This window comes from Sciurus vulgaris (assembly GCF_902686455.1).
Source record: "Sciurus vulgaris genome assembly, chromosome: 7".
Lineage (NCBI taxonomy): Eukaryota > Metazoa > Chordata > Mammalia > Rodentia > Sciuridae > Sciurus > Sciurus vulgaris.
Genome location: NC_136467.1, coordinates 128,017,023 through 128,031,313, shown reverse-complemented (window position 1 = coordinate 128,031,313; position 14,291 = coordinate 128,017,023). Strand labels below are relative to the sequence as shown.

Genomic DNA, 14,291 nt, shown 5'->3' with positions numbered 1-14,291 from the left:
TGCTTGTGGGCCATATGACATGACTGCTTCTTTTAATTGTTTTACTATTTTAAAATCTAAGGGCTGATGATATCTTTGTTGTGACCCTGAATCCTCAAAAACAGGAAACATAGAACTCCAGTCCTTTTCCCATATATCCTCCTCATTTACTTTTTTGTTTTTTGTATGTTTTTCCCTATTGTCATAATATGGATTATAGGCAGGGGGAGTACAGTACAATATTGTACTGTTGGTACAATATTGAATTTAGACTTTTTTCTTTTTTCCTGTTCCTCTTTTTTGACTATCCTATCTAGTTCCTCTTCTGAAAGTTCTTCTTCATCCGAGAAACTTCCTCTTTTTGATAATCTTTCAGAGGTTCTGGATCATTCCTCTTTTATCTCCTCTAAAATGTCCTCTCCTTTTTGTAGTGTATCTTTAAACGTTGACCTCGGGTTGGTTAAGCACCTGCGAATCAACTTCCTCTTCTTCTTCTTCTCACCGTGCAGCTCTCTCTCTTCGCCGTGGAAAGTACGCAGCTTTATAGGATGTAACAGCCAATCACCTAACGGGTCAGGCGTTTGGCTCGTGGACACTTAATGGTGGGTAATGAGGACATGTACTGATCACGAGCTAAGCACAGACGCGGAAGAGATCAGTCAGCCAATAGAAAGCACTTCCTTAAAGTTGTTTTTCTTTGTGGTTGGGATTCTCAGCGCCATCTTACGATGAGGCCAGCTACCACTGTGGGCCCTACAGGGCAGCGGCCTCCAACAATAAATGATTAAAGATTTGATTAAAAGATTGCCAGACTTCATAACAAAGCAAGTTCTAATTATCAGAGTTCTACTTTAATTGCAAATGAAGAAAAGTTAAAAGTTAAATTATGGAAAACACAAATATGCAAATGTAATTCATAAAAATACTAGAATATTAATAATGACCAAAGTAGACCAGGAAAAGGAATATTACCCAGGACAAAGAGAAACATTTCATAATGAGATGAAGGAAGTCATTCAAAGGATAAAATCATCTTAATCACATGTGTGCTTAATAACAGTGTTCCTGTATACATTAAACCAAAAATGACAAAAAAGAGGAAATAAGGCTTATATTTGGGGATCTCCACACTCCTTTGGAACTGATAGGGAAGACAGAAAACCAGTAAAAATATAGAATATTTGAACAACATTATTGTATTAGTACCTTCTGACTTTTGCAAAATAGTATAGACTGGGTAGCTTATAAATAACAGGAATTTCTTCTCATAGTTCTAGAGGATGGAAAATCCAAGATCAAGGTGCCAGTGGATCTGGTATAAACAAACAATAGAGAATACTGATGAGACCAAATGCTGATTCTTTGGAAAGTTCAGTAGAATTGCTCAGGGATGCATTGGGCACCTTCTAGAGGGGTGCAGGGTGCTGGTGATGCGTGTCAGCTGGTTTGGGAGTCCTCAATGAATTTCTCTGTGGGTTTTGCAGGTGGATCAGTTGTTGGAGTCCATGAGTCAGGCTGTTGAGAACAACTGGCCAGTTGCTGTGTACTTCCTCCCCTTCCTGATCCTACTGACCCCAGAGGGATCCAGCCAGGCCAGTTCCATCAGTGTTCTGGGTAGCACAAAACAGAAAGAAGACCCTGGACAGAATCCTGAGGGCTGGGGAAAGTAGGGACTCACTTTATTTCTCACTTTTTACCATGGTTAAACAAAGAAAAGGAAAAAGAAAAAGAAAGAAAGAAGAATTCAAGCCAAGGTAGCCTCTCATGGCATGAGCTGTGGCACCTTCAGGGAAGGGAGATGCAGATAAAAATGAAACTATTCTCTTACTCTCTTCAATGTCTCTTCTTTCAGATTATTTACTCTACCAGGATGCTGAAACCTCAGTAAGACTATGGGCCTCCCACCAAGAAATCCATGTCCATGTGCAATCACCAAAATCAGTGTTTTTTGGGGGGATGAAAGCTAGAACATTCTGTCCTACCATCCTGATAATGTCATCCTCTTCATCTTCATATAATCACATTAGTGCTGTCATGGAGACACCACTCTCATGGCCTCATTTGTATTTAAATACTTCCTGAAGGCTTCATCTCCATAAACCAACAACCTGGGAAACAGGTCTTCAAAATACAAATTTTAGCAAAAAACAAGCATTCAATCCACAAATCTGATGATATTTCAAAACTAAGAATAATCTGTGACTTAAACAACAATAAAATATGAACTAGAAAGTCACTGAAGCTTCTTTGAACACCTTGATTTCTCTACTGATTCAGTATGGAAAGTTAAGTGAGAGCTATGATGTTCCTGCAAAGAAAAGATGTACCCAAACCAAAGGCATTGAGGTAGGACAGATGAGGCCAGACACTCAAGGAATTTTCAGGAAGTAGGTTTATTTAAGCTACAGGGATCTGAAAAGGTTAATGCCTAAAACTCTCTGGACCCATCTGGAAATTCTTTGAGATTTATACTCAGTTGGTGGTTACATGACAGTTACCTCTTATTCCGTATGCTTAGGTTGGACAGAGGTTTCACACATTTTTATGAAGAAAACAGAGATAGTATCTTTTGTGCAGCAAGTTTTCTTGTGACACAGTCTTTCACACCATTTGTTTGTAAACCTGGCACTTACAAGAAAGAGGAAGCTTCAAACCACAATGAGCTTTCTGCAGAAATCCTGCTGACATTCTTTGTAAAACTCTTGCTGAGGTGGAGAGAAGGTGTTACGATTATGGCGAGGGTCTTTTGGGGGCTACATCAGTACAACTATCAGTATGCTACATTAAAATGGTACAAATACAGGCTGGGGATGTAGTTCAGTTGGTAGAGTGCTTACCTTGCAAGCACAAGGTCCTGGGTTCAATTTCCCAACACAGCAAAAAATAAAATAAATAAATAATTAAAAAGAAAAAGAAAATGGTACAAATAAACTATTGGTAAAATTATACCAAATCTGACCAAAATTTATCTCTACCCTGAGAATGGTTTAGTGTCTGCTATGATAAATTTTTCAAAGAGAATGATAAATGACTGCGTAAGTCAAATGAATCTATGAAAAGAAAGTCTTTTCAAAACTTCACATGCCAAAATCCTTATAACCTTAAATTTTCCAAAGTCTCTTTTCCAATTAACCATAGACATTTTAAAACTAGAGATCACAAGGTAATTCCAAGAAGCTGAAGTCAAAATAGACATTGAGAAGTACCAGCAGTTGATCTTAACACCTCAAAAACAATCCATCATGCCCTCTGCATTTCAAGAATGAGAATCCAAAGTGTTTTTGTGTCAAGTGCCAATCTGGGAGGATTCTGAGGAAAAGCTCCAATTCAATGACAGAAAATTCTGGGATTGACTTTCTATGTCTGCTATGAGCATAAGACTGAAGGTTAGCTCGTGTACCAGGTGTTCCTTCCTTCTCAGTGATATGTTGTAAAGAAAGCATGGGGTTTGAGAACTTCAAAAGTTCCTACTTTGAATTGGAAGAAAAAAGAATTTAATTGAATGACAGAACTTCTAAAGGGTTTTAAATTTAGCTCTAGTGAATGAATAGCACTTCATACTTTTGAACACAACAGCCTATATTTGAATACTGATCCACAAATGGTTACCCAGAAGATATCACCTTGATCCAATTAAATAGGCCAAAACTAGCAATGTCACAAAATAAGCATGTACTGGTTGGTTGGTAATGTTCATTACTTTTAAAAATAATGATTATTAGGCTTTTCATAAGCATGCTTTAAAAATTATTTTATTATCAGAAATAGTTGAGTATATTATCAAATTGAATACATGTTAATGAACTTTACTGCTACATAAAACATTTAATTGTACATATCAGTAAAGGAACTAAAGTATTTGAGGGGAAAAAGCACAATGACAGAACTTCTCTTAGTCATGTATGAATTATTAATTAGGCAACTATGTGCAGTACACCAACTGCACAACCATATTTGAAAGCTCTGAAAATTTACCTTTATTTTCTTCACACATGCTTCCACTTTCCATCTGTTCTCCATTAACAAAAAATTCCCTAATTAATTCAATTTGCTACTGACCACTTGCTTAGCATTCCTTCAGTGTGTGGGTAAGTCATTTAATATTATACAAATCAATGTACTTATTTTAGAAAGTTCTAACGAGTGTATTTGCTCTTTGGTACTAATGGGGAAAAAGAACTTCTTGAATCAAAGATAGATGCTATGCACAAAATACTTTTCTAATTCAATCACCTACTTGAGAAGTTAATCCTGAATCTATAAGGTTTAGTGGGTTACATACTGAACAATTCAAAATACTGCTGCCCTTTAAAGAAATGAAAGTTTATATCTCTTATACCTAGTCCAGTTTGTTGGGACTCCATTTTCCTACTTTCTGTCCCAATAACTCCTAGCTTTGTCAGTTGTTCTTATTCTGCAGCTGTTGTGTTTCAGGACAGGTAGATGGATGGGAAAAGGTAAAAATAAGACATTTCCCTCCCTGGGAAACATCCTGGATATCCAACCTACTTCAATTCACATCTTATTATCCAGAATTAGTTAAACAACTACAAGAAAGTCTGAGAAATATGTTTTTTAACTGAATGCATTTGCCACAAATAAGTAAATTCATTATTCCATCACTAAGGAAGTAGAGAATGTAAGAGAAGATAACATTTTTGTCCAATCCTCATAAATCTAGTAAAACTCCCCATGGTTCTATACCTGCTTCATGATGATAACTGTTAAGAACTACATTTAATCAATCAAATTCTAATTCAGGAGTATTAAATGCAAAAAGTACCAGTTAGAATAAGAAAGAGTGGAACAGTAAGTGTGTTATGTGGAATTTCAAAGAAAGACATTTAAGGCAGTTATAATAAGGAGAATTTCCTAACTAAATGACATTTGCTCTTCCCTAATTTTTCACCTTTGCCTTTATATCATTTAAGTCATATATATTCAGTACTTTTCTCACTTTCCTTTTTAATAATAATCATTCAGTTCCTTGCCTGGTTCTTTTACTATGCTAAAACATAATTCTAATGCACAATTTTATTGTGCTTACTTTTAATAGAATCAAGTAGATGCATTGTCAAACTTGTGTACTAGATTATGTAATTTATTAATTTGAGTAATTATTCAAGTATTTAACTTGACTGAATAATAATCAGAACAAATATTGACTTTGTCTACATGTTATAAAATGGAAGTTACAGCATTTTCATAACTTTTGATGACATGCTTAATTCAGATAAAAAAACATACTAATAATTTTTATATTAATAGTTTACAATGGTCAAAGAATTGGTTAAAATAACATATTTCACTTGAATTCATATCATACTGTATACATAGCTTGGATGATAGTTACCATTAATATGTTATTCATTACATTTAACTGTTAATTTATCTACCTCTTACATTTATTTCTTTTGCTTCCCAAATATCAGCATTTGCCTACAAATAGAGACAGACCTGTCCATGACAATTCTCAAGAGGCAGAATCAAACTGTTTCCTGGCACTCTCCAGTGAGAAGAAATTATGTCTCTTGGGGTGAGTGTAAGGATAAGGACTCAGAACACAGAGGAGAACTGAAGTATAATATATTTATAAAGCATTGTTTTTCAGGAAAGAGGAAGGCTCAAATGTATCATCGTGTGATCAGTACAACCCTGTATGCTTCTCTTTCAAGTTCATACATGGTGGTGGGGGAGGTATGTAACTGGGCATTGCTAGGAGGGACACAATACTCTCTCCTCTCTTATGAGACATGCAATCTTCCTGAGATCAGACATGGTCCCTGGCTACAACAAAGGCTTCTCTTTGCATAATCTAAGAGATGAGGATAAGGAAGATTTACATGCTCTGAATGTCAGGATGAAATTATAAAGGAGAGGGTACAGAGAAAATCAAGAAAATCAGGGCATGGCTCATGAGAAAAAATAACCATCTACTTCTCCCCATTAAATTTTATGATTCAAGGTATGTATCATAGCTTATGTGTTAAAAATAGAGGACTTTTGAAGACAGTAAAGTGTGAAAATGGATATCTGATGCTAAAAGAATTTCTATTTCTCAATTTTATTTCAATTAGTTACTTTCTACTTCTCTGAGGAGCAGAACAATTTATGCAGAGACTCAGTCACCCTATCAGGAAATAGCTGTAGTTTTTGTTAAGGCCTTGATGAAGTGACTGTGGGGTGACTGTAGAAAATAATAGACAATCCCCCTAATAATCTTTTCATGAACAATTTTCATAAATTTTATGCACTATTAAACCATTTTAGAAATAAAAATTGCAGAACAATGAAGGTTAACATTTATGGACTGTTTCTTGGTGTGAGACACTGCTTTAGTTGTTTCAGATGCATTATCTTAACAGTGTATCGTATATTTCCTTTGGCTGATAGAAAAAAATGAAGCATCTCATGATAAAAACAGATGAAATAAGGAACTGGGCCAGTCAATGAATATTTCTAATTATGTGACAACAATCCAAAATAAATTCGTCGTTCCAAATTATTTCCAAATTAGAACTATATAGAGTGTACTTATCTTGAATCTTGGAGCCATGTAAAGTGACAAGTAAAGTCATTCTGAGCTATTAAAATTATCTTCTTTCCCATGTTTTGCCTATATCCAACTACCACTGAAAATATATTTCATGACCCAAGCCTTCAGAACCTTACCAGTGTTTAGCAGCTACATAGTTTTATGAAATTGTATAGTAATAGAAATAAAATATAATTTACCATCATCTATGGAATTGCTGTATATTTGTATTATATGACAGTGCCTATTTAAATTAATTTATTCTAACTCTTAATATAGGCTATTTTATAGATTGACAATAATATAGAATAACCCGTGCAGTATCCTTATGAGTTTATTAGCATGAGACTACAAAGGGCATAAGGTTTTGCATTTTAATGAGCATTACTTACTGCTTTTTCATGGTACACCTCTACAGTGTTTGCACTTTTTGCTTAACAACAAAAGATAGGAAGAACTTCATCATCCTACTTTTGTGAGGAAATAATCAGACTTTAAGTCAAGAAAATGTATCAGATGAGAAGCAAAGGTGATTTGAGTGCCAATTTTTTCTGATTGTTGCCAACGCTCCTTTCTGAAGAACTTTACATCTGTTATGAGCATATTAATCTCCCTATATAGGTAATAATGAAAATAAAACATTCTGGGTTCTGTTTTTTTTTTTTAATAAAGCAGGTGTTATTTGAAGATAGTAACTGTAGCTCAGTGGTAGAGCACTTGCCTAGCACAGGTGAGACACTGGGTTCTGAACCTCAGCACCACATTAACAAAAATGAATAAAATAAAACATTCTTATACAAAGAATATTATACAAAGCTGTGTCCCATCCACCAGAAGGTTTCTCTCCTTCCCCGACGTTGCTAACCCCCATCTCCAAAACAAGGATTTGCATTTGCTATCAACAATCTAAGTGGAACAAAGGCATTTATGGAAGGAAATCTTCTTGATGTCAGCAGTTAAAAAATGTTCAGACATTCTTTTTTTTATGGCTGAACCTTTCCACTTGGTCTCTCCATCAGTGTTGTTGAACAAACTGCAGTTCCTCCCAAAGGCAGGAATATACAATGGGTAAGATCCACACCTACAAGTTTAACAAATGAGATGACAAACTCTCCACATCCAGAGCCCTCTATGTAAGTGCATAACCTATTATTGAAGATTTAAGATAGTTGAGAAAATATTCTAGAATAAAAAAAGAGAAAGAAAAGTTAACCATTGTCTTAATTTTTTTGGTTCTACCTTAAGTGAATTGTATTACTACATGAGAAATACAAACATTTAAATTAATCATAGTGCAAGGAAAGTGTTTATAAGTACTTCAAATGAGTGTTAATGCATCCTAACAGGCTATTCGATATTTGGCAATTTTTGCACTAGCTGTGTGCGAGGGTTCATATAATCATGTTGAGCTGCAACTTCATATTTAATTGGGTGGTTTTTTTTTTGGTCAGTTTACTTGTTCTCCGTTCTTAACTTTTTGAAAGTTTTGCATAGATCTGTGGACAATCAATTTAAAGGATTACAAACTGACCTACAATGCACAACTTTTTTTGCCCAGGGCATAAACTTCCAGTGGCAATTGTGTGTTTGTATGTATTCTTTATTTTTCCTCTCTCCATGATGACAGATGAATAGAAAAATCATGAGAAAAAGATGAAGTTGATGAATTGTAGAAAAGATTAGTGATTTTGATACAAAATGTTCGCAAAAGGAGAAGATGCAAGGTAATTCTACTGTGACACGGCATGTACATATAGGTTCATATGTGTACGTGCTGCTGGAGGTAATACTTGAACATTTAATCACTTCTTAAGTGCTTCTGGGAATTAACTCAATCCTCACAGCAAACTCATGGGGAATACATTATCATATCTTTTTGTAAATAAACAATTTGAGAACAGAATTTGAGAAAACGTTAATGTTAGCCCAGTATTTTATGGCTATTCTAAGATTTGAACCCATATAGAATAACTCCAGAGTATTTTTCCCCCTTTTGGTGCTGGAGATAAAAACACTTAGGACTTCATGCATGCCAGGGAGGCACTTGACTACTGAACCACATCCCCAGCCCTGTCCAGAATATTCTTAACATTATATCACTCAGTATTTTTGTTTATGTGTTTCTCTCCATGGGTGTAGAGATGTATATATATATGAGTGAAAATGTACACTTTGTTTGTTGTAAATACAAGTATCTTTTTTGTTTATTCAAAATAATTTAGTACCTCCAAAAGCCTATTTTTGTATATACTGCCTTAAAAATAATGTGGTATAAACAATGATGTGATATTAACAAATGCACCATAAACATGATCCTGGGTTATGCCAATGAGCAGATAGACTCAATCTCCTCATTCTTCTGCCCTGTTCAGGGAAAATGTTGTTAGATTTTTGGTTGGTGACATTTCAAAATGAATAATCTTTAGTACACCTAAAAAAGAGCAAGGAATATTTCATCAAAAGTTGGTAATGATCTGATTCAAAGAAAAATAACTGTCGCACTTCAGATAGTTAAGAGTGATCAGATTAAATTAGAAAACATATGCAAAAATGGTCAGAATATGTATAGGTAGCCAGATTGAAGCTAAGCAGTAAAGCTTTTTCCATCACATGAGAACTTGCTGATTGGTAAAAGTGGTAGATATAATGATAAGCAAAAGCAAATAAATAAACAAAACCTCACACTTACATCTGTGTCTAAGGCTACTCTCAAATAATCAAGCAGCTTCATAATAAGTACTATCACAGCAGTTATAGGGTGATGGGAATGCAGATGAAGGAGGATGTAACTTGAAAAGCATCCAGAAATCACTCCGGAAGGGGAACTCACACAAGAGATTTTATTAAGCTGACAGGCAGAGTGTCTGCCCGCAGGGTGAGAGAGAGAGAGAGAGGGGAGGGGAGGTGAGAGAAGCAGACAGAGCGAGCAAGAGTGGAGAGGAGAGAGAGAGAGAGAGGGAATGGTGGTGGAGCCATTTTTAAATAGTGGAATTTCGCGGGCTAATAACAAGGAACCAGTGATTGGCGAGGAAGTTCACAGGCTAACAATCTGGGTTGTAAAGTGGTGTGGGGGAGAGAGAATAATGGCAGTAGCAAAATAGCAGATCCAACGCCAATATAACTGACTAGTATAGCAACAAAGAAGGTAGAGGTCAGAAAGAGCTTCCAGAGAGGAGACAAAGCTATGCTGGAATTCAAACATAAAAAAGCAGTTGACTAGGTAAATAATCAGTGAAGCAATTGCCAAGGCCCTAGGAGAAAATGATCACAAAGAAAATGAAATATGTGCAGGCAAAATATACGCAAGCAGTTTGATGGGCCTGTAACTTAAGTTCATCTGAGTAAAGAATGAGATAAAAATGTCTATTAATTGTTAATGACCCAATTCATAGATTTGCATTAATCATATTAATAAATAGGAACCTTAACTTGCTGGGAATTATAATTTTTATTTAGCAAAAAATGCTCTGACATAGAAAGAATGGAAGATGAAAAATATTAAGATGAAAAAATAAATTCCAACACTGTAACTATCTCAGCAGTACAGCATAGATACAATATCTCTGACTGTGACCACCCACTTAAACTTTGTCAGTCACCACAACATACACTGGTTTAACTCTACGCATTACAACAATTATTGACTTCTGTTTTCCTTCACTAAAATGCAAGTCTCATTTGAGGAGAAATGGATTTTGTTCATTGCAAACCCCAATGCTTACAAGAGTAAATACAATACAGCCTGGACTCAATATTTGGTGGATGAACCAGTAAAGAATGCATGTCAGTGGCAATGGAAATGGAGAGAAATGGATAGATAAGAGAGGACCTTCATTTGGTAGTGTTTGGCAGCTGATTGAAGGAAGGCATGGAGAATCAAACCACCATTAACATTTTTCTATTTCATGCTTGGTAGCTAAGTACATTTTGGAGAAATCAACTGATATTGTGAACACAGAAAAGGATTTGGTTTAAAGAGGCATGAGAATGAGTAGTCATCTGAACTTTTTGAATTTTAGAATCACAGGTAAGAAATCTCTCGTTCTGAGTTACTAGGACTCTTTAAAACTAACCCAGTGATCTATTTCCCTCCTCTGAGGATTCCTTCTGGTTACTTTGCTGTTCTTTTTTCCAGGACATGAGCCTCAACTGCTCCTTGTGGCAGGATAACAGCTTGTTTGTAAAACGTTTTGCATTTGCCAAATTCTCTGAAGTCACCGAGCAGTGTTCTCTTCTATTTACCCTCATCCTACTCATGTTCCTGGCATCGTTGACGGGCAATGCCCTCATAGCCCTTGCCATCTGGACCAACCCAGTCCTCCACACCCCCATGTACTTCTTCCTGGCCAATCTGTCTCTCTTAGAGATTGGCTACACTTGCTCTGTCATACCCAAGATGCTGCAGAGTCTTGTGAGTGAGGCCAGAGGAATCTCTCGGGAGGGTTGTGCCACCCAGATGTTTTTCTTCACCTTATTTGCTATCAGTGAGTGCTGCCTTTTGGCAGCCATGGCTTTTGACCGCTATATGGCCATATGTTCTCCACTCCACTATGCAACACGAATGAGTCGAGGGGTGTGTGCCCATTTGGCAGTGGTTTCTTGGGGAGTGGGATGCATGGTAGGTTTGGGCCAAACCAATTATATTTTCTCCCTAGACTTCTGTGGCCCCTGTGAGATAGACCACTTCTTCTGTGACCTCCCACCTATCCTGGCACTTGCTTGTGGGGATACATCCCACAATGAGGTTGCCGTCTTTGTGGTGGCAATCCTTTGCATTTCCAGCCCATTTTTATTGATCATTGCTTCCTATGGCAGGATTCTAGCTTCAGTGCTGGTCATGCCCTCCCCTGAGGGCCGCAGGAAAGCTCTCTCCACCTGTTCTTCCCACTTACTTGTAGTAACGCTCTTCTATGGTTCAGGGTCTGTCACTTACTTGAGGCCCAAGGCTAGCCACTCACCAGGTGTGGATAAACTCCTAGCCCTCTTCTATACAGTGGTGACATCCATGCTCAACCCCATCATCTATAGTTTACGAAACAAGGAAGTCAAGGCAGCTCTCCGGAGAACACTGGGTAGGAGAAAAGTTTTGAACCATGGATAGATAGATACCAGTACCATGCTTAGCCGCTCTTTGGAAAAGATGCACACCCAAACCAAGAGCAAACAAACAAAAGCCTATGCACTTTTTCATCTGTCTTGTAAAGAACTTCTTTTATAATCACCATCGTAATTCTGGAGTTATCACTGTACTCAGAGGTATCTTCTGATTGAAAATTGTCAAAGAAAGTTGGCTTCTAAAAAATTTTAGTTATGGCCAACACTAGACAGGTTTTCCAAAATATTTTAGTCTAAGTGGAAAGTTAAAATTAACAGGTTATGTCTCAGAAGTTCAGCAAATTCTCACTCCACATTCTCAGGCATTTTCTAGACCCTGGGGCACCTATCTGACTTCTGCCCTCCACACCTCTGTCTCTCATAGCTCTTAATTCCCTAATACTCTGTGACATGCATCATTTCCTTCCATAAAAAATGTTTCAAGATTCTTCAACCATAATTATTGTCACATAATACAGAGTCAAAGAATTCTTTTTTGCAAATTGTGCATGCATTCATACATTTGTAAATATACCAAAACAACCAAACTCTGGTCTCAGAGGTATTTTCTCTAAAATATTAAAAAAAGATATGTGAAATTTAGGTCAAGAGTTTCCATGGCAAAATTATTTTAAGAAACTGAAATAATATTAAAAGTCAAAGATGAAAGAAGAAAACTAAACTACACATAATTACTATAAATCATTTTTAAATTTTTATGTAATTTAAAAAAATTTCATTTGTGCAGATGAATCCTGACTCAATATATTGAGAGATCATCCAAAAACTTGTTCTTCAGAGAAATGAACACAATTACAACATAGTTTGATAGCCCAAAGGCATTGTCTTGCATTTGAACATCCAGTTCTCAGGAAGGCAACCTAGGAGGAATTAATAGTTATTCATATAATAGTTACAATATGAAAAAACAGTGGAGAACTGTGATGTTATCATGACTTAAGGTTATCTGCCAAATATAGGATATAATCTCTCGTAATATTTCTACTATTGGGGATAATAGTAATACTCTCTAATGACCAAGGTGTGTGTTTTGCCAGATACCCTTATTTGACCAAAAACTGTCCAATTAATTTAAATATAACAATTATGTTTTTCACTTGCATGTATAAATAGTAATTAACAATGGAAATAATTTGAACATGCAAAAATAGCTGAATGATTGGCAGTTATGCTACAATTATGGGCAGGAATTATATACAGACATTAGAGATGATAATTTCTATTTATTAATCTAGGGAAAATGAATGGTTTATTAGGCATTAAAGTGAATTAAAAACAGTTTGTAAAATAGGCCCCTTTTGTTTCTGCAAGAACTGTATAAATCAGTTTAAAAGGATCAAGATGAAATGTTAACAGTAGTTTCTCTAGGCAGTCAAATAGTTGGTGATTTTTTCTTTTGTTTTTAAGGTTTCTTCAATAAGCATGTAGTTCATGCATATATATAAAAGTAATAAAACATTTCATTGCAGACTTTTTCTTTTTTTAAATTTTACATGAAATATTTTGATTTTTACTTTTAAAAATCAAATGTAACAGCAATGATTTTACCTATTCATGAGATACATTGTGATATTGTTATACATTCTTATGTTGTGGAATTAACACTTCTGTCTAATTGACATATCTGTCTCTTTGGAACAATTTATAAAGTATAAAAAAGTAAAAATCCTAATCTAACTCAGGTATATTCTTGCAATCCAGCAATAATCAATGCAAATTCATGTTAGTATTTTTGTTTCTTTTTATTTGCTAATCACATATCCATACCAATCAATTCCATGATATATTTTGTTAGCAAAACATAATGCTTTGAAAGCAATTCATTCTTAAAAGCATCTGAAATGCATATTCAGGACATTGTGAGGTTTAATGTCTTAAATATATCTATTCTCAATATTTTATTTTTGAAGTGTTTCTGAATAGTTAGAAATTTCTTACCAACTTTGATTGTCAGACTCTGTGCTGTCTGGTTTCAAGAACGTTTAGTGTCTGTTTTCCTTAGCACCACTTATAACAACAACAACAAAACAACAATAAAGGTAACTACCATTTATTTAATTGGGGCAATAAAAAAGTGAAAGTTCAAGTTTATTAAATGTATTGTTCAATCTGACCTTAAAAATCTCCCCTGTGCTGCTCCCGTCCTCATCCCCTACCTGTGGAAATCAAGGAGCTGACGGCTGGACCACTTCACCCCACTGCAAGTACGAGATGGATCAGTATTCAGTCCAGCATTCTGATTCCCTTCATTCTTTTTCTCTGAGGTAAAGAAGAGTGAAAAGGATAAACTGTACCCAGAGAATGTCTTTGCCAGGAAGTTATAGTCCTGGCGTTTAAATGTCTTTCTAACTTGTGAGATTCGGGGGTTGATTCCATGTTTCACTTTGAAAGGGTCTTCTTTGATTTTAATCAGCAAATGCTATGGAAATAATAACATCTGATTCATATTTTAAAATACCCTCAAATAATACCTAAATAATACCCAAAGTGACTCTGAGCTTTAAAATATGAAGTAAACATGTCATAAACCTCTTTTCTTGGTAAACCAGGTCTTCTCTTTCCATAAAAATCCAAAATGTGTTCTGCCTTAAAGCAAAATTCTCATACAAATAGATTTTTAGACTGTACTAGGGTTTATTTGGTTCAATAATGAGTGAACCAG

General features: G+C 35.6%; 1 protein-coding gene across 1 annotated transcript in view; it reads left to right on the top strand.

Annotated features, from left to right (window-relative positions):
• The window catches only part of LOC306666978 (uncharacterized protein), a gene marked incomplete at both ends in the record, with an annotated part of 50,687 nt that extends 39,072 nt beyond the window's left edge, over positions 1 to 11,615 (top strand). The window contains 2 exon segments of the mRNA XM_079149230.1: positions 1,464 to 1,645; positions 10,592 to 11,615. Coding sequence (XP_079005356.1) covers positions 1,464 to 1,645; positions 10,592 to 11,615 — 1,206 coding nt within the window.
• Positions 11,616 to 14,291: the final 2,676 nt, after the last annotated feature.